Raw genomic sequence first — 19338 nt, forward strand, 5'->3', positions numbered from 1 at the left:
TCATTAGTTTATATATATATATATATATTGATTTAATTCAGTTATTGATAACCATTATGAATGGTGGTTTAAATAACCCCCTTTTGAATAACCATTATTAATTCAATTTTTTAAAATAACGCCCTTTGGACACAAGTATTTCACTTGGGTAATCGGCAATTGATACACGTAACCCCCCTTCTGATGCATGTATCGACCTCGACTTCGGTAACGGCGCAAATAAAGGGTCCTTCCGGCTGCCGGCGACGCCAGCGTAAGCGGAGATCACGTGAAGAAAGCAACAGCGAGCAAGAAAATGGGGTGGGTTGCCGACAGCTTGGATTCCATCCGATCTTCTCAGATCAGGCACGTACTCACCCAGATCGTCAGCCTCGGTTCGTTTTCCCCCGTCATATAATCTCACCCTTAGGGTATTTCTTTCTCTCCAAGATTGGGAGATGACGCTGTTGAATAACGGTTTTCATGTTCTCTTTGATTTTCTTGTCTTCTCTACCGAACCCTTGTGTAGCCTTGGAGCACGAACTGGAGTTATTTAAATCCTCTTGTTAATGCTGTAATTGGGGTTATTTGTCGCAGGTATGATCGTGACCTCGGCCCTCATCGTATGGAAAGGCTTGACGTGTGTGACGGGAAACGAATCGCCTGTCGTTGTCGTTCTGTCGGGAAGTATGGAGCCTGGATTCAAGAGGGTGAGATCCTTTGGGTACCCGTTTCTTTTAATTGAATGTATTTTTGATGCAGAACAGTTGGCATGTTAGGTTTAGAAATTGTTGCTGTTATGAAATGTTTGTATATTTGTTAGTACTATAACAGATAGTTGAATATATCACGAAAGATAGTTGGGGCGGGAAAAAGGGTGAATGATATAGATGTAGAAATTGATGTTCAAAGAAGGAGACAGCATAAGGGGCCATCCTTCACTCAAAAAGAACCTTCCCTTGGCTCGAAGGGTTGTTACAATGAAAAGCTGACCAGTTGTTCATTTTATTTTCGCTGTATGTACTGCTTACTTTCTCCCCATATTATATGTCGTAACTTTTGGCCTTTAAAGCAATGTTCTTCAAAGATTGTTCTACGAAGAAACATGGCACCCATATTTTTTCAAAAAAAAAAAAGGTTATATGAACTTCCAGTAAAATATTTTAACACTAAAACCCTTCCATGTGATTTGATTTTGTGAGATTCCAGCTTTCTTTTGTTCCTTATGCACCATGATCTGTGAACCACTTCGTGCTTAGCTTGCCCTTTTCTGACTATGGTTTGGTTTAGAATAATGTATTCTTGGGCATTGTTCTAGGTCTGTAGAACATGGTTTTGATTTTAAAATTTGTTTTAGGGTATCCATTAGTTGATATTGCAGCACACTTAATTGACATCTTCGTTCCACGATGTTCTCATTTATGTTAAATATTATTTTATCTTTTTTATCTGTTTAAATACAAAAAAAATCTCTTAGGCATCTATGCTGAAGTATGTTTTTTAAACTTCCAGAGGTTTATTATGCTATGAAACTGTTTTCTTATTGTTGCAGGGAGACATTCTGTTCCTGCAGATGAATAAGGATCCTATTCGAGTTGGAGAAATAGTTGTATTCAATGTTGATGTAAGTACAATTGTGACTGTGGACACTACCATAAACTTCTGTTTATTATGTTTTGGTGCCAACTCCCCTCCATGTCTATCATCTTGTGGTTTTTTTATTGGCAAAATTATTTACTAGTTTAAAGTTTGTATCTGACTTTTAGTGCCTCTCATTTATGCTAATTATTGATCTGTGTTTAGGCTTTAGCAACGTAACATGCTGTTTCAGTGTTAAGTTCTTCCCCTTCATTATGGTAAAAAGAGCTACACCGTTTTTCTTCTCCCAAGCTCTTCCCTTTTCACTAAACCAGAAAATTGCCTGAAATTTTGTTGTATGTTCAGTTTTCAGTTTTTTTTCTTATTCTAAAGATTATTTGCTGCCGCTGCCATATAACATATGTTCTTTCTACTAGTAATTTGACTAAAAGATAAGATGCTTGGCGAATTTTTTGGGACAATCGATTATATTCTTATTTCTACATTCTCTACGGCCATCATGAGTTCATTGCAACTAATAAGATCCATTCTAATATCTTATTAACATTTAGTTTTTCGATAAACTCAAAGACATGGTTAAATTAGTAAATTTTGTATTGTGGGTCTAACAATCTCTTTTCTCCCTTGAGTTTGACAATGAGTTAATTGCATGCAAATGCGGTCATAAAGATGCTTTATGAAACTAGTTACTGATAGTTGGCGGCAGAGCTAAATAGGCAAGCGAAGAAGAGAGACAGATTAATAGAGGGAAAGACAATTAGGCATTAGACCCCAGAATACTTAATTATGTCAAATGATCATCATGAGACACTCATAGAATCCTTAAACTTGCTCCTACCTATCTGTTAATACATGACTGAAGAGTGTAACCGATATGACTCTTCTTTAAGATTACAAAGAAATAATAAAAAACAATTATTACAGTGTTCAACCTCTATTTTGGAGATAAATGTAACATATTGGTTGCCTGATCAGACGTGTAATTCCAAGGTACGAGGATAAGGAAATAAACAGTAGAATCAGATTGATGAGTGCTAAATTTTGTAATCAGTTGTTATATGCACGCTCTTCACCTGGATCACCATTGTGCTTGATTTGATTTTGTGTTGATAAAATATATATGGAGATACTTCTGTTATTTCGACCTTTAAATAGAGTCTCCTACATAGTTCTACAAATCTTGTCGCTCATTTATATATGTCAAATACTTGTGCAACTAGTGACACTTTGACAATTCATGCTGATAATTTCACAGGCCTACTCATATATGTTTTGCAATTTACTAATATTGATCTGTGAAATTCTATTATCTAATTTTGCAGGGACGTGATATTCCAATTGTTCATCGTGTAATTAAGGTGTGCTTTTATCCTGTGCTAGTATTGTCACTTTCTTCTATGATCATGAAGTTTTCATATGCTTGAGGCCATGTTTTGTGTGTTTCAAATAGGATTCCGGTTCTATTTCTCAGGTTTGAATTTTCTTATCTTTTTTTATTTTTTATATATACCCAGGTCCATGAGCGGCACAATACTGGAGAAATTCAGATTCTTACAAAAGGTACAATCTAAATTTCTCTGGGTAATAAAGGATGCTTAACCTTTGAACTAACATATGTAATATGTAGCCTTGTGTATCTTCAACTTGCAAGGTTCCAAATTACATTAATTCCTGTATTTGTTTTCCACCTTGTTCGTCTCCTTCAATGGCATGGTATGGTGAGAGGTTAGAGTTCTAATAATTTTCTGATCTAATACTCAGGGGATAATAACGGTGAAGATGATCGAGTTCTGTATGCTCACGGTCAGCTCTGGCTCGAGCAGCACCACATCATGGGGCGGGCTGTAGGGTGAGACCAATTTTACTCAGCTTAAGATTTGCATCCTCCTTCTAGATTTCTTTGGCACAACTGTGCTTCAACCATCAGCATAGCCCACTTTGTTAATCATCAGCAGCAGTCTTGTCTCAATGAATGACATTTACATCTTAATCGTAACAGGTTTTTACCATATGTTGGCTGGGTTACAATCATCATGACTGAGAAGCCAATTTTTAAGGTATGTTTTCTTCCAAATAGCTGTCATTCAGATATTGTGAAAATCTTGCACTTCAGTATTAAGGGATGACAAACATAGATATAGTGGCTGCTCTCCTATTTAGATTTTTTTTTTTGCCTTGCAGCAAAAATAAAATCTATATTTCTTGCAGACCAAAGCTTTGTCAGATGAATAAATATCAAATTTAGATTGTGTATACCATGATTTCTTCATTTTGTTTCTTGCAGTACTTGGTGATTGGTGCTTTGGGATTACTCATTATAACCTCAAAGGAGTAGGAACTGTTTGTTGCAGTTGCATATGAGTCTAACCATAACTTGCTTCTCATAACATTTCATATATTCAACCTGGCGATTACTAGGACGGACTTGGACGTCTTCATGTGTGAGAAAAGGAGTCTTAGTTCAAATTGTTTGTATGCACAAAAACTAATATATGGCTTTCCTGTACTGCTAGAATAGTTGGCATTACAATTTCTCTCACTCCTTTATTGATATTTTTATTTTTCTCTCTTTTCCTGCCACATTTGAGCAACTCTCACAATTGCTGACAGTTAGCTTTAGCAAAGTATAAACCATAACGTAATCTTTATTTATTTAAAGCTTTATTTATGCATTAAATCCCATATGTGGAGGGAACATCATTGTTCACATTATTCATCAAGGTGATTTTAAAGGTGTTATTAGATGGATTATCGAATGGAGACTCCCATGGCATCCCAGATGGGCCTGCTTATAGTAGCCATTTGGGAAAGCCAAGGTTTGATTCTCAAATAGGATTTTGCTGAGTCTTGGATGATGTAGAATGGCATATGATTGTACTGTCGCCAAGTAATGTTGTACTGCTTCATGGTCTTCCTGGTGGAAGTGCTGATTGCATCTATCTTATTCGTTCCTTGGGATCACAGAGCTTGTTCTTCTTATGATTTCACTGCTGATTGCACTTCCATTTGAACACTTCCCACGATTAACAAGCTAGTCATAAGTTCCAAATATTCACAACATTCAAACTTTTTTGATCCTTTTCATGCACAGTCTTCATCAGGAAAAGACCGACTGCATTTGATCTTGTAAACCCGAAGGAGACTTGACAGAGGAACAAAATTTATGGAAAACCAACCATTATGCCGAGATCGTCATCGCAAACACGATCGAATATACACACCGCGGGGTTCACCATATGGCTTGGCGCCGCCTCTTCTGAAACAAGAGACGGGCATCGGACGCTGCCTTGGCGCTCAAGGGCTTGACGTCGACCCTCATCCGGAAGAGAGCGCTCAGCTTGCTCAAGTTCTTGGTGAAAGATCGGAGTAGTTTGTTGGCAGGGTTGGCGCGCACGAGCTCCTGCTTCATGGAAACATGATCCTTCTCGAGATCAGTCAGCCTTATCCTCATCCTCGCTACCTCCAGCTTCAGCTCCCTGTTCTCTCTTCTCACCGACGCGTAGTTGTCCCTGGGAGAGATGGCGCCGCTCCCCACCCCACTGCCTGATCTCTGAGCGCACTGGCCGATTGCGGAGCCGAAGAAGAACTGGTCATGGCCTCCGTTGATGACGTTCCGCAGCCTGATCTGCTCCAAGTACAGCACTTGCACCGCCATTTGGATGGGCAGCCGTTCGTTCTGTGCTGCGTGGCTGCACGCCTCCTGAGACAGCTTCTGGCAGTCTATGGTTTTGCAGAGGCGGTAGCGCTCCGAATCCTTGATGTTGGGATGAACCTGCGATTTGATCCGATCCGTCGTGATGAGAGACGCTTCCACTTCTCTCGCATGATCAGCAATCGAATGGAAGATCAGGAACAGGAATTTGTACCTACCTTCAAGAAGATATCCACGGCTCGATATAGACCATCGTTCACAACTCGAGCATGATCCGGGAGTAGCTCCGCAAGAGCGATGAACTTGGATGGAGTCAGGTTGGAATCCAGTGCGACCTCGGCGAGGTAACTGTCCAAAAGCTTGGATACTTTGACTATCGCGCTTTGCTTCGGAGATCTCGGGCTATCCAACTCGTAGCAGCCGTCTCTTTCCTCTCTCAAACGACCGCCGTCTTCCTCGTCTTCCTCCAGATTCAGGAAGATGGAGAAGATCCTCGCCACCGACTCCGTGTCGTACAACGAGGACTGGCACCCACCGTGAGCGTTCGCGGCAGGGATCAGTACGTCCTCGAGGATGGCTTGGTCGAGTTGGAGCCCAATTCTTCTCTCCAGATCTGCTCTGCAGATGGTCGACGCCGAGACCATGGTTGCAGTTTTCAGGAGTCCTGAAAGAAACGCCATCGGCACGGGGCTCCTCCTTGACTGGCTCGGGAGCAGGGCAACGATGGTTTCTACCACGATCTTTTGCTGCTTCAGCATGTCTGCATCTGAGAAGCCACCTTTAGATGATTGCATGTCTCTCACCGTGATTCCCTGGAGAGAGCTCTGTGCGTAATTGATCAGGATCTTGCTCACAGTCTCCTGCTTCAGGCCTTTAGATTTCATTGCTGAGAGAGCCCTTTGGAAGAAGTCTAAGCTCAGCACTGCCAGCGACTTCCCCCACCAGTCTTTTGGCGGTTCCACCCCTGCCATTGCAGGCTTATGAGGCAAGCTGTGGTCGAGTTTGGAGAGGCCTGAGGTTAGCTGCTCTTTGCATACGGTGGTTGCCACCGCTGTGAGGATCCTGTTGATCAGATTGATCTCTTCTGCCACAGGAAGGAGGCTTTCGCAGTGGTGGAGGACGGTGATTGAGTTGATGATGTTGGGGATGACTGCTTCCTTGAGGTAGATCTCTGTTCGGAGTTCCAAGTTCTTCTCTGCAAACTCCTCGGTCATCTCCAGGTAATGTGCTGCACACCGCAGCATGGCAACATTGGATGGGTTGAGCTCTGTGTTGATGCCGTAGCAGAACTTGGCAGCGATTTCGAATGCTTCTGCTCCGCCCGGTGTGCCATGGAGATTGATGCGCGTCACCTTTGAGTTCTTTGCGTCGGATATGAGCTTTCTGATCCTTCCACTCCGGGAAACAAGAGGGAACTGCAGAGATCGATGGCTATGTGGTGAGCTTTGAACTGCTAAAAGTAAGCATTTCACATTTGTTTATGAAGTGTTTATACATAGTATCATGATAAAGAACATCGAAGAAAAGGAAGATATTTGCTAGCTAGAGAAGAGCAAATTTATGAAATGGAACTTTTTATAAATGTTCTGCTGATGTTTTTAATTGTTCTGTTTCTGTTCATGAAAATTGATAGAAACACAACAATTTGACCATAGTCTACCAAAAGATTTAAGTCATTCGAAATCGAGTTATTCTCACCTTGTGCAGTGCAAAGCTTGATGTACCAACTTCAACTGTGAGATCACTAGAAACATCAGAAAGTGGCCTGAAAGGTCAGGTCAGGAAGTTTAAGAGTTAGAACTACACAATGGAAATTTGTTTAGTTAACAGAACAGTCTTCTGCGAGCATGATGTTTGACATGTTTTTTAGGAACAAGATGTAACTAATGCAGTGAAAATTTTCGTTTGATGACAGATAGCATTCCTACTTACATTTTCATTTTTCCTCCTATCTTTTTCACTAGAACTTTATTTCAGACAATACTCATCTACTCAGGTGCATTTCTTAGGTTTAACGCATTGGTGAAACGTAGTTCCATCTTTTTGTAATGCTAACAGTAGTATGGCATTTATGTTGCTGCCAAAGTTCACTAAATAGCCAGAAGTTGACAGTCGCCAATCCTCTTGTTTCCTTCTCTTCAGCTTTCTTCAGTTTTACCAATTAACACCAGCAATGATAAATATGTACAGCATGCTAGCCAAGCCAATTTGATTTCAAATGTGCAGCAAAAAATTCATATGTAGTGCATCTTTTAGACAGAATTATTTTCTTCTCCTGTATTACACTGTGAATTAGCAGAGAGACAGATACGTAAAACAGAATTTTGCGGCGAACATGCATGAGGCGACATAAAGGTTTATCATGTAAAGTTTAGAAGGGGAGAAGAAAATGTTTGTGATGAAACGTAGAAATTAGATGTCCATCATAAGATTTTTCTTTTTGTCAGATGTCTAGAAGCTCATGAACCAAAGCAAATATGTGGAATACCAATACAACTATCAGTAGAACACTCAAATAGAAATGAATTCATGCATGGTTACAAGAGCACTGTTACCATTCGGTGGCCTGTCGTGTGCTCAAACTGGATCGGAAAATTCGCTTTGCAGGAACAACACTCAGCTGCTTCAGCTCAGTGACAGTGGCCACCCCCATCTCTCTCTGCCTCTGATAACAATGAGGCTGTTCTTGTATGTTCCTAGGCTGCTGCAAGGAAGGAAGGAGAAAGTCCAAGTTTTGGTGGATGTATGAGGAGAGAAGGGAGTGTGAGCTTTATGAGGGTGGAGTGGTGGCAGGGAGAAAAGCCATAGGCTTGATGAGAAGTAAATTTATTTGAACAGTGAGATAGTTGATGATCTGATTTGCACTTTTGGATGACACTTTCAACTACATTGTGCAAAAGGTAGAATTTATAGCAGCATTGTTATAAAAAAGCATAGAATAAACGTATACTGGGATGCATGTCTTTTAGTCAAAACTCTGGAGGTAAAAACCTTTACTCTCTTCTCTGTACACTGAAAGATTCATGATAAAAGATGGTATGCAGATGATTATTTTAGTATGACATGAGCTGGAGTTCTTTTTTCCTATTTATTTATCCAAAAAATTGTGTCTATGTTGGCATTATTGATGCTGCCCTATACGAAATCCTACCCCAGATAATAAACTATGCTTGATGCTTTTATCTTAAAATGTCTTTGGTCACTAAATAAACACTACTGTTCTCTGAAGCTGATCATAGAAGTTAGAATCATAAGCTTGAATACAGTTTCCACTAGCAGCAAAACCACCGTTTATGATGACAGTAATAAATCTGTGGTCTCAAATTTATTATTTTATTTCCCCAGGAAAGCAAAGGTGCATTTCAACTGTTTGAAGGTAATTAGGTTCTCCTTCAAATGGACAAGAAACGGGTTCTTTACTAGCACCTAGTGACATGAGAAACTGTACAGCAAAAAGAATGGTAGCCTTTCTGGATTGTAGGGGTCATGAGTTAAACATCTACAGAGTGATCAACATCTGAATGGTTTAGTAATAAGTGCTCAAGTTTGGTAGGGTTTTATTTGCAAATCGCTGATTAATAAAGGAGTAGACAGCTGTGCCTTTCTCTTGTCTTTTGGAGTTAAAAATAATGTTTGAGGTTAGTGGGGTGATTGGATCCATTCATGAAACCTAATTCAATATTAATTGCTTTATGTTGCTGTAGTTTTCAGGACTCTGGTAGGGTGTGCATTGTCTCTTTAAGAAGAAGAAGAAGAGAAAAGAAAAGAACCAGACACAAAAGCGAAAGCCAAGCCAACTGTGAGCAAAAAAAAAAACATGTATATTTTAAAGCAAATTTCCTGGAAAGCTTGGCAGGTTATGATGAAGGTGAACAAGAAATAGTTTAGTGTGAGACACATTATGTGCTTTAGATCTAGCTCTCATTCTACAGCTGCAGTTTTTACTTACCTAAATAATCCCGTTACCCCAAGGAACTTAGATTTGACCATCCAATTGATGTTTGATCTTTTGATCTTTTATTGGTGAGACAGGATCAGAAATTTTCTCTGAACTATTGATTAATTATGAACAGAAGTAATTGGGATAGGGATGGGGAAAAGGAGAAAAAAATTGAGAGTGTGCATTTCTTCTCCATGACATGATGGTAAAGCCAAGAATCATTAGCACAGTTGAAGCTGGTGACCCTCATTATGGCAAATCGAAAAGAAACGACTATGAAATGTCTGGGCCCATAAAAAATCTAAGCTTTTTTAGTGACTTCAATTAATCCATATGATTGTGCATCATGTTAAAAGCAGATGGTCCAACCTCTCACATAACCATCATGTTTGTAAAGATGTTCTCTTCCTTGCAGGACTGCAGGAGGTATGCATACACAATTGCTAAGATTTGTACCACCAATCCAACAAAAGGTGACCTGCAATGAGTCATGACAGCTCAGTATATTCTCATATACTGGGGTTCTTTTATTATGATAAGTTCACTTGATTTTATGTTGTCTCCCACATAGTTTATATTGGATGAGCATATGAGTGAAATCATGGTAAGGTTCTTCGAGATGATTAGATCAACAGCCTCCATGATCCCTCCTAATTCCTTCCTCTTTTGGCTGAGTATTAATGCTCAGGTTAGCTCATAGTAAAGTAAAGAAGACCATTTACTTTGAGATCCAGGCTTTCAGCACAAGAGGCTTTTTAACTGCTGCTTAACTCTGTTGCAAGTCTTGGGAGTCTTGAGCCACTGAATCATGATCATGAACTTCAAAATTTCTGGAAGCTACCTTAGTCTCTAAAGCTGGTTAATCAGAACTTTTGCTTGGAGAATGTAATTGTAAAGGTATGGTCTCTGTAAGATATGCATCATCTGACACTTTTTACTGGCATTTTATAGTTCTAACAGATGATTGTGGAGCTAATGAACATGAAGTGAATGAACTGGAAAGAAAGGGGAGAAAAGTAGCTGGTTCTACTTTAGAGCAAAGGGTTATGGAAAATAGTAGTTAAAAAATGAAAGCTCATGAGGGGATAAAGATGCAGACTTAGAATTGGATCAGAACACCCAATGGGTGAACTCTCAAATACTTCACAGGGTACTCAAAAGACTGGATACAGAGCACAATGAAACAGATCAAATTGATTGTTATGGTGTGTCAGATGGACATGATAAGCACTTTGCCCTGCGGAAAAGGAAAGATCAGCAGCTGATGATGGGGTTGGGACTTGCACTGTGCATAGCATGAGAGAAGTTGCACAATGTAAAGGAATCTCTGGTCTTCTTGTATGGTAACCATTATAGTGAACAGCAATCCTACTTGAGTGAGTCAGAAGGCTGAGTGCTGGCAGAAAGAAATGTTCAGGTAATCTCAAACTTAGCTGCAGACTCGGTAAAACTTCAAAGCTGTGTGTTCTAGTTTCCTTGCTTTGATTCTTGTAGAGTAATTTAGTACCTATATGTTTTCGAGACTGATTTATCTCATCATTTTTTGAAGCTTTGATTCTTGAAGATTAGAAACATCTTTTGGAGTTTGATCAAGAAGTTTAGAAATGACGAGTGGTAAGATGTTTCTTAATCTCATCAAACTTGACTATCTACCCAAATCCAAAACCAATCTCAAGTTCAAATATTTCCAATTGAATTTATCTCATTGATCTGGATTAATATATATATATATATATATATATATATATATATATATATATATATATATATATATCAGATTTAATATCAATTTAATCCAAAAACTTAAATTTATCTGATTGTATATGTAATTCGACTTTCTTAATTTTTGTGAATGTGAAATTATATTGTCAGTCCAACTTCACTCTTCAACTCTTAATATTTCCTAACTTATAATGCAATGAAATTGGAATTTAAGTAGGGAAAACGGAAGATTCCATTGATACAAAGCCAATAGATTTATTGAAATTGAACTTACGATATCGGATCAAATGTGTCGGTATATATGGATTCAAAAGTCCAACAAAATAAATATACTGAAAGGGTATCCGAACTTTCTAAGACCCTATGTTAAAAAGGTCTAACTAATAATAAAATTAAATGAATTTATAAGGTATTATTGTATCACGGATTTGGTGCAACACAAATGTAATTGAGTCCGAGATAAACATGTTACGTGTCGATCATGAGAACAACGATCCAAAGAATCTACCGTAAAATAAAAGATAAACACTTGTTAGAAATGCTCTTTGCTGCATCTTACAAGGTTCGACACTCCCAGAATAGATCATGTAAGTGTTTGACCAAGATTCGACTAGAACATACATAGCAAGAATGCCTGTACCTATATGTTTTTGAGATAGTATTATATCATTGTTTTAAGAGATAGTGTGTGTGGAGAATCTAATTACTCTCATTTAGATCTTGCACCTATGTGCAGCCAAAGCCCAATCTACCAGCTTTCCCCAACATCATGCATGCATGTGTCTTGCTCCTGCATCTTCGTCTTCATGGATAAGGACTTCCTCAACCCAAATAACATCCCAGTGTGTCCACCAAAGAGGTAGGCATTTATATATATATGTAGAACCATTTTAATGAACAGAAATAAAATAAACTACAGTGGCATGAAACCAACACAGTCATTACTTTGTACCACAAGAGCTGGCAAGTTATGTACATCATTTGCAGATACCTCAGACTAAATTGTGAAGTAGCTTTGCATCTGCAGGTTTGTGTTTCAACACACAGCAGTTGTTTAGTGTGGTTTAAGTAGAAGCTAAACCAGTAAAATACTAAGCATGAACTTCTAATCAGACTTTAAATATTCTCATGCATGCGTGCATCGTGATATAGTTTAGGAACACAACCAGCTGATCATGTCTGAGGCATTAGTGATCTAAGACTGTACATGATCTTTCCCTTTCTTTTAAGGGTAGGAGAAGGAGCAGTATGTGCAGCAGGGAAAGTACGAATATGAGATTGTCTGTCAGATTAAGTTTCTACGCTGATGCCTTTTTACCTTCCAAAGACAAAAAATAAAATGCATGCCTTGATAGAAGACCAAATATATATATATATATATATATATATATATATATATATATATATATATATATATATATATATATATATATATATATATCTATATACTTCAGTTAGAACTCCCCATGGAAGCAAAGAGGAAGAATGTTGCACAAGGAAAAGCTAATACATATCATCATTGTTCTTCTTCTAAATAGGTAAAAAAGCCCTTTTGGAGGACTTGACGACTTGCGTGAAACCACAAAGACACGGACAAAAGGAAGCCCACAGGTGCGTGCGTGTGTGTGCTTTCTGAATCTCCCCTAAAGCCTATGAGTGATGTCTCAGTGAAGAGTGAGAGCGGAATGCTGCATTTGTGTCTCATGGAAATGAGCGCTCAGAAAAGTGGGTAACCTAAGTCGAAAACATCAGTCAGTGAAGACACCGATGGTGAGGTGGAGACGGAGACGGAGACCTGCGGCAGTGAAGCGCCAAGGTTGTCCATATTAATGTCGTTGGCGTCAGGGAATCCGCATGCACTGAGTTCCCACACAGGCTCGTCCATCCAGAACCCCTTGCTCATCTCTGCAAGACAAGGGAAGTCCTCTGAGCTCATCGAACCCACTCCACCACCCAACGGGTCTCCATTCGTTGCACCGCAACTGCTGGTGGATACTTGACACTGCACTTGGTTGGAAGGGGAGAGCACCTGAGCATTCGACTCACTCGAGCTGCTGTTACCCCTGTTCGCAGAAGAGTGTTTGCGGGAGGACCTGAGGCGGCTCTCTTGGACGATGCTGCTCAAGTAACCCGACCTAGTGTCATCAGAAAATAAGAAGTCATTAGACATGTCCATCTCTGCTGGAGATCCGAATGCGGGCATGTTGGTGGCGTCCCGACTTGATCGGAAGAGAAGGCTGTCGACATCACGGCGACTCGGAGCGGAGATGCTATGGCGATGACTTTGAATCGAGAAGCTGCTGTGGTTGGAAGGTTGTATGGCGGTTGCAGCGCCGACGAGCTGGTGAGGCTGGCCGGGAAGCGGTGGCATCGGCTGAGGGATGAAACTCTGGGAGTGGAAAGGGGTGACGGCGTGAAATGTGGTCAGAGGGGTGTCAGCGTAGACGAAGTTGGTTCGAGCTTGGGTGCCTTTCATGGCGAGGGCTGCCCTGTCGTACGCCATGGCAGCCTCTTGAGCGGTGTCGAACGTTCCTAACCAATGCCTCTCCTTAGTCGTAGGGTCCCTTATCTCGGCGGCATATCTCCCCCAAGGCCTTCTCCTCACGCCGAGGAACCTCCCTGGCTCTGTGGGCTTCCTCCTCCCTCTCCTCTCGCCGGAGGAGGTCCCCGCCACTGGCGACGACGAGGAAGGCGACGACAACGACGATGAATGATAAGGCTTACCTTGGCAGAAGTCCATCATGGGTGGGGTGTATCCTTGAGCTTTTACTGTTGTATTGTCCGAGGTCTTTGAGGAAGACATCAGTGGGAAAAGGTGGATACGAGCAGAAAGGGAGATGGCGGAGTTCAGAGAGGTGTTCGAGGGATGAGAGGGTGCCTCAGCTCGGGGTGGTGTGGGTGGGAGGGAGGTTGGGGGGGGCTTTAAATGAGTGATGTTGGATATGTTGGGAGGGAAAAGGACACTGTAGATGTGATAGGGGTGGGGTGGGGTGGGGATGTCATGGATTCCTGACCCCATCTTGACAAGCTTAAAATCATTCTCCAAAACCAGATGGATCTTTCGCTTTCTTATCCTTAGTAATTTCCTCTCTCTTGCTTCTTAAAAGCTTAAACTGTTGAGCTCCCAGACAGCACACAGTGGAGTAACCAAGATCGAGCAACTAATCCTCTCAGGTTCTCATCCTTGTCTAAACAATCGACTCCATTGTTCTCATCCTAAGTGGTGTGATTAGATTAATGAATCCGAACATGGGTGCATATGTCGTCTACAAGTAGCATAGGATGATCCATGCAGTTTTATGGGATAGTTTATGATGCCCGCCTGCTTTATTTGATTACTGTCTTTTGTTCTTTAGCTCTCCGGGAGGCTTCGTTTAAGATGACAAAGATGAGAAATCTGCGCCGAGTTCAAACCACCACGATCTAACGACTGTGTCGTAGGAGGGCATAGATGTCTGATAAAGCCAAATCCAAAGCTAGACTTGATAATCTATGGCGGTTGACATATCAATCATCATAAGATTTTGCGTCGTCGTAGGCTCGTGAAGGATCTCTCTCTCTCTCTCTCTCTCTACATGTTTGAACTTAAACCAATGGTCTCGGTGCATCATCGTTCCTAACACAAAATCTCACATGTGCTTCCGCGTTTTAAGGGTGTTATATATGGATCAAATTGCAGTGGACTTTCTTGTCTGCTCCTTTAAAGTTTGAAATGGAGCAGTTAGAATGGTGTCAAGACATCTCAGGGAAACCTTCAGCTGCATCAAGACATTCTTTCCATGGCATTGTCTTGCTATGTGTGGGCAGTCTCTGGTTTAAGTGACCGTCACATGAAGGAGGATGCTAAGAAGGGCCCCATGCGTCTCCTCCCTTTGACTACCTTAATGCTGCCTTCCCCCCACCCCCCTTTTTCTTCTGTCTGCTTCATGTGATGAGCGAAGTGGAACTGTGCTGATGATTTCTTAGTTCCTAATCGAAGATAATCATTTCGGACATTGGTAAGCAACAGAAGCTGAGCTTTCGTGTCTCGCAAAAGCCATTAGGAAAGGAGACGTGAAGACATTTCAGTCAAAAAGAGAGGAAAAGGATCGACATATAGAATGGGAATGTGGGACAGACGAGAGAGCCTGGGAAGTACATGGAGGCAAGAAGTGGAAACAGATGAGTTGTCCCAACATAAAAGAGATTTGATGGAAGAACACCGGACTCGAAATTAAGGCCACTGTCCCTACTCACTGTCTCACTCGCACAACTGTTGCTGGAATCACCCAAAAAAAAAAACACACTTCATTTCTTTCCTTGTTTCCCTATCTCAGTCCTGCCACTGTTACAAAAAGTACGCCATGCAGGTATGTGTGTGTGTTGGGTTAGCAAAAGAAGAAGAAGAAGAAGCAACAGCAGCTGCTGCAACAACAGCTCACACCGGAGCTTGCATTAGCATTTTAAATCCCGCATGATACGACACGGTCGGTCTTGGAATCTATGACCATTGACTTCCCCACTCAGGTCTTGAGAACTTTGATGCATATGATGAGCTCTCTCTCCCATTATAGGATAAGAAATCAGCTCCACCCGCAATTACAGTATTACTTTTGAGAATGACCTTTTTGGCCCACTCTTAACCCTGTCGACGGAACAAAGCAGAAGAACACACGCATATTTAGAAAAAGGCATGGTTTGCGGGGAATTTTTCTGGGATATAATGGTGATAAACACCATGTACATGGCATCGGTAATGGAACGAAGGAGTTTAGCAGTCACAGGAGAGTCAAGCCCATCTAAAAAGGTGTGAGGAAAAGGTGGTCTACAAGTGTTTGATATAATGCAAGGCAAAGGAAGAGAAGGGAAATAGGGTGTGAGTAGGGGGATAATTTGGATGGGTGCAGTAAAAAACACAACAACAACAACAAAATAGAGGAGGAAAATAGACAACAAGTGGACAGTTCTTCTTCACACCCAAGTGTAGCGGAAATATAAGTGGCACGACACCCAAAACACATATGCTTTTGTCCACAGCATAGGTCGCCCGGGATTTGGGGGATGTCTTTATACTACTTTGACTTTGGGTTCACAACGCGCGGGTGAGGGAGTAGCGTTAGAGAGGGGTGGGAGAACAGTGGCCTTTTTGTGTGGGTGAGCGAGCGAAGACACTAGGCTGTACGTGAGGTGTGGTGTGGTGCTGCTGCGAGTGCACGAGAGAGAGAGAGAGAGAGAGAGAGAGAGAGGGGTGTGTGCAGTGGGTTTCCGCCGCATGCTGCGAGTGCCGCACAGTGCCACTGTGCCGCACAAGTGACGGAGAGAGAAGAAGAAGGAGGAGAAGATGACGATAGTGACGATAGAGAGAAATTGTTACTTTGATTATGATTTCATATGATCATTCAAGATTATCTTGATGGCTTCACTTATCCATTTACATTATAACTTATCATGTGTCATATTGTCCACATAATAAGATTCTTGTTCATGATTGTTGGTGTAAATAACCTTAAGCCGTGCCCTCGGGGTCGACGCGACTGGGTTCGGATCCGAATGATGGAGATCTTCCTCAGACGGCCTTCGAGTTCGCTGCGGCGGTCGGGATGGTGTCGTCGCCTCCTCTTGGCAGGAAATCCACGCCTTCGCGTCTCGTGGGAACCCTCGGCCTCACACCTGCACCAAGGTCGGGTCGGGGTTCTCGGCCCTACCCCTCCGACGATCAAGTTAGGTTATGGCGAAGGGGGTTTCAGGTGGAGTCTTTTTTCCTGTCTGTTTTTTCTCCCTCCTTTCCGTTCGGAATGCGAGGGTATTTATAGGGAGATCTACTGTTTCCTGATGTGCCCGCTTGTAGGGGGCAGGCGGGTAACGTCCGACACTGGTGTTAGCGTGGCATGAAGAACCGAACCTGAGTAGGCGTTAATGCGCCTCGGCCGACGTTCTGGTTCGTTTGACCAGGTGCTATCGCGTCCCGAGTCTTATCATAATTACTATCCTCATCAATGATGATTACTTCCAAGTATTATACTTACCGGCTCTAAACTATGTACATACATGTATCATGTGTAAGTACATGTATCGAGTGTATGTGGACCATGACATCCCCATTCCTCTAATCTCAATCCTTTACCTTCGTCCATGTCATCCTTACTATCTCAATCAAATTCTAATAAGTTGGTCAAAACTATAAAAACCCTGATATTAACATTATTTTTTTTATCGATGACACATGAAATATTTTTCTCATTAAATCGTAAGTACTTCTTCAGTTCCACATCGGTAAAATATATAAAAGAAATATTCTCTCGTTAAACCAATGTTATATAACATTATCGTTAATATTTCTCTCATTAAACCAAAGTAAATTTGAGTTAAAATGACAATGAAATCATCAACTGTCAATCAAATAATGCCCCATGAAGAGACCAAGAACGAACTAAGAACAATAGAGTGACGAAGAAGTTGCACGTCGCCTCCAAAGGCAGTAGTGTTCCCTGTGTACCTAAAACAGTGGCCATTGCAAGTCCACAGGAAAAGATGTACGAGTACAAATATTCTGCTTGTCAACTACTGTTATTTCCATTCCTCACAGCTGAAAAATTCTGTGTCAACAATCTTTTCGATGTGTATATCGAAATTAAGATCATCCACTTCTTACCTAAATCAACAGTGTTCTTAGAGGTGTATCTCACACAACAGTGTTCACTGTTCTACACGTAATATTCTCCCTTCATCTCCTGCATTCTGCGTACTCGAAGTCTCATGCCATCTTCGGAACGTGACTCGTTGAAGGGAAGGAAGAAGGAGAGGGGGAGAACAGTGGAGTGTGTTCACTGTAGCACACTTCAATATTCTCTTGTGATCTTTTGCTGTTCTGAGTACTTGCCGTCGTCTACCATCTCCGAAACGTGGCTCACCCGAAGGAAAGGGAACAGTAGCGAGGGAGAGACAGCATTCTCCTACGTTGTATAGGCAGGTAGAGACGAGGAAATCTACATCCTGCAGACTGGACGTACGTACGTACGTACGTACTCTCTCGATCTCCACCGAGGTAGGGAAGCAAGTTCACTTCCGTATCCGTGTTGCGTCTGCCATAGAAACGTAGGAGGAATAATAGATTGCTTTCCACCAAGAGAGAGAGAGAGAGAGAGAGAGTAGGGAGAGGGGGAGGTGAAGGGAGGAATGGGACATGGTGTGGGAGCAAATGATCTTCCCGTCAAGTCGAGTTTTGGACCGGTGGCTAATGGCTTTTGCATGGCTTGGACCGATGGACTTTGTGCCAGTGTCACCCAATCATGGTGGCTTCTTCCACCAGCCGAATGAAAGAGAGATCTGTTCGTAATCGCAATAACACCTCCTCATCATGGTTGGAGAGAGCGTCATTCTTAACGTGCCCGTTGGATCGAATAGAACATTGGGCATCTATAAGTCGGGCCTCGATCGAGTTCATCATTCTGTAGAGAGTCCAAACCACATGGGCTTACGACGGGATAAGAAGAAGCCTAGCTCACACATTTTGGTCATAAAGATCTCTTTACTTAGACATGTGTATGTCACTGTTGGACAATGATTAAGAGAGGAGGTCATGCCATCCTTTACAATATAAAAATAATAATAATTTTTCTTGCAAGAACCAAAGGGCATGCAAAAATGACAAAAAAAAGAGGACTTCCCAAACAGCAAACAGGAAATTCAGCAAACAAACACCTTCCACGTGTCCGAAACTGGCTGGACACACGCCTCCTGCCTCGCCGCCAACCGTCTTGGGCGTCCGAGCCTTCGCACCCGATCCCTCTCGGTAGTCGGCCAACCGTTGTTCGCTGCGTGAGACCCGACAGCAAACACCCACCCGTCGCAACCTGCATGGCAGCCTTGTCTTACGTGAATAAAATGCTTCTTGCCACGGCCAAAGTCACGACTCTGATGCCTGCCGATCGATCTGTTCACAAAGCCACAGTCCAAAATCACAATATCTAATATACAAACAATTATCGTTCCTACTGATCCACACCGATGCACACAGCTTTCGTGTCCGAAGTCGTTGGCGTCTGCCTAACCCACTGAGACATTACACTTCTGTGCGGAAGAAAATTCCAATTACATCCCAACATCATAAGATTATTTCTTTGTTGCTTGGTTTATTATGAATCAAATTATGAAAATAATTTTTAGATTTAATATTGAACATAACTATTTGTCCAATAGAAAATTCTGTATAACATTGATTTATAATTAGATCATCCTTGTGATCTTCGTCAGACATCAGCACTCGGTCACCTACTTATGATTGGAAGGATCTGTGGAACCCACCTGGGGATCACCGCGGGCTGGTTTTGAATTGCAGTCTAAAGGCAGGTACAGATTGGGTAACCGAAAATGACTGTGCATTATTAGACACTTCTATTTTATCCCCCATTCTATCATTCGGAAATATAAATAAATAAATATATTTTTTCTATTAACTATAAGAGCG

General features: G+C 41.6%; 3 protein-coding genes across 5 annotated transcripts; 1 reads left to right on the plus strand and 2 right to left on the minus strand.

The window, feature by feature from the left end:
• The first annotated feature begins 161 nt into the window (after positions 1–161).
• On the plus strand, positions 162–4145 carry LOC135644765 (uncharacterized). 2 transcript variants are annotated; one of them, XM_065162654.1, is made up of 8 exons: positions 162–374; positions 577–689; positions 1532–1603; positions 2901–2936; positions 3093–3138; positions 3340–3427; positions 3578–3635; positions 3863–4145. In XM_065162654.1, exons 1-8 carry the CDS (start codon positions 296–298, stop codon positions 3911–3913), a joined length of 543 nt encoding a protein of 180 aa, XP_065018726.1. In that variant the 5' UTR covers positions 162–295; the 3' UTR covers positions 3914–4145. The 2 variants fall into 2 exon arrangements, with proteins under 2 accessions (XP_065018726.1, XP_065018727.1); XM_065162655.1 differs by having other exon boundaries at positions 206–345.
• A 438-nt stretch (positions 4146–4583) lies between these two features.
• On the minus strand, positions 4584–8139 carry LOC103995873 (BTB/POZ domain-containing protein At1g03010). Of its 2 annotated transcripts, XM_009416595.3 has the most exons (4): positions 7786–8139; positions 6929–6995; positions 5449–6645; positions 4584–5350 (listed from the first exon to the last, which is right to left on the minus strand). In XM_009416595.3, the coding sequence occupies exons 1-4, from the start codon at positions 7881–7883 to the stop codon at positions 4808–4810; spliced, it is 1905 nt and encodes a 634-aa protein (XP_009414870.2). In that variant the 5' UTR covers positions 7884–8139; the 3' UTR covers positions 4584–4807. The 2 variants fall into 2 exon arrangements, with proteins under 2 accessions (XP_009414870.2, XP_009414871.2); XM_009416596.3 differs by lacking the exon at positions 6929–6995 and having other exon boundaries at positions 7786–7923.
• A 4239-nt stretch (positions 8140–12378) lies between these two features.
• Positions 12379–13780, minus strand: LOC135644607 (ethylene-responsive transcription factor FZP-like). The gene has a single exon (XM_065162336.1). It carries the CDS (start codon positions 13693–13695, stop codon positions 12610–12612), a length of 1086 nt encoding a protein of 361 aa, XP_065018408.1. The 5' UTR covers positions 13696–13780; the 3' UTR covers positions 12379–12609.
• Between the last annotated feature and the right edge of the window lie 5558 nt (positions 13781–19338).

Source organism: Musa acuminata, chromosome BXJ3-8, assembly GCF_036884655.1.
Source record: "Musa acuminata AAA Group cultivar baxijiao chromosome BXJ3-8, Cavendish_Baxijiao_AAA, whole genome shotgun sequence".
NCBI classification, from domain to species: Eukaryota; Viridiplantae; Streptophyta; class Magnoliopsida; order Zingiberales; family Musaceae; genus Musa; species Musa acuminata.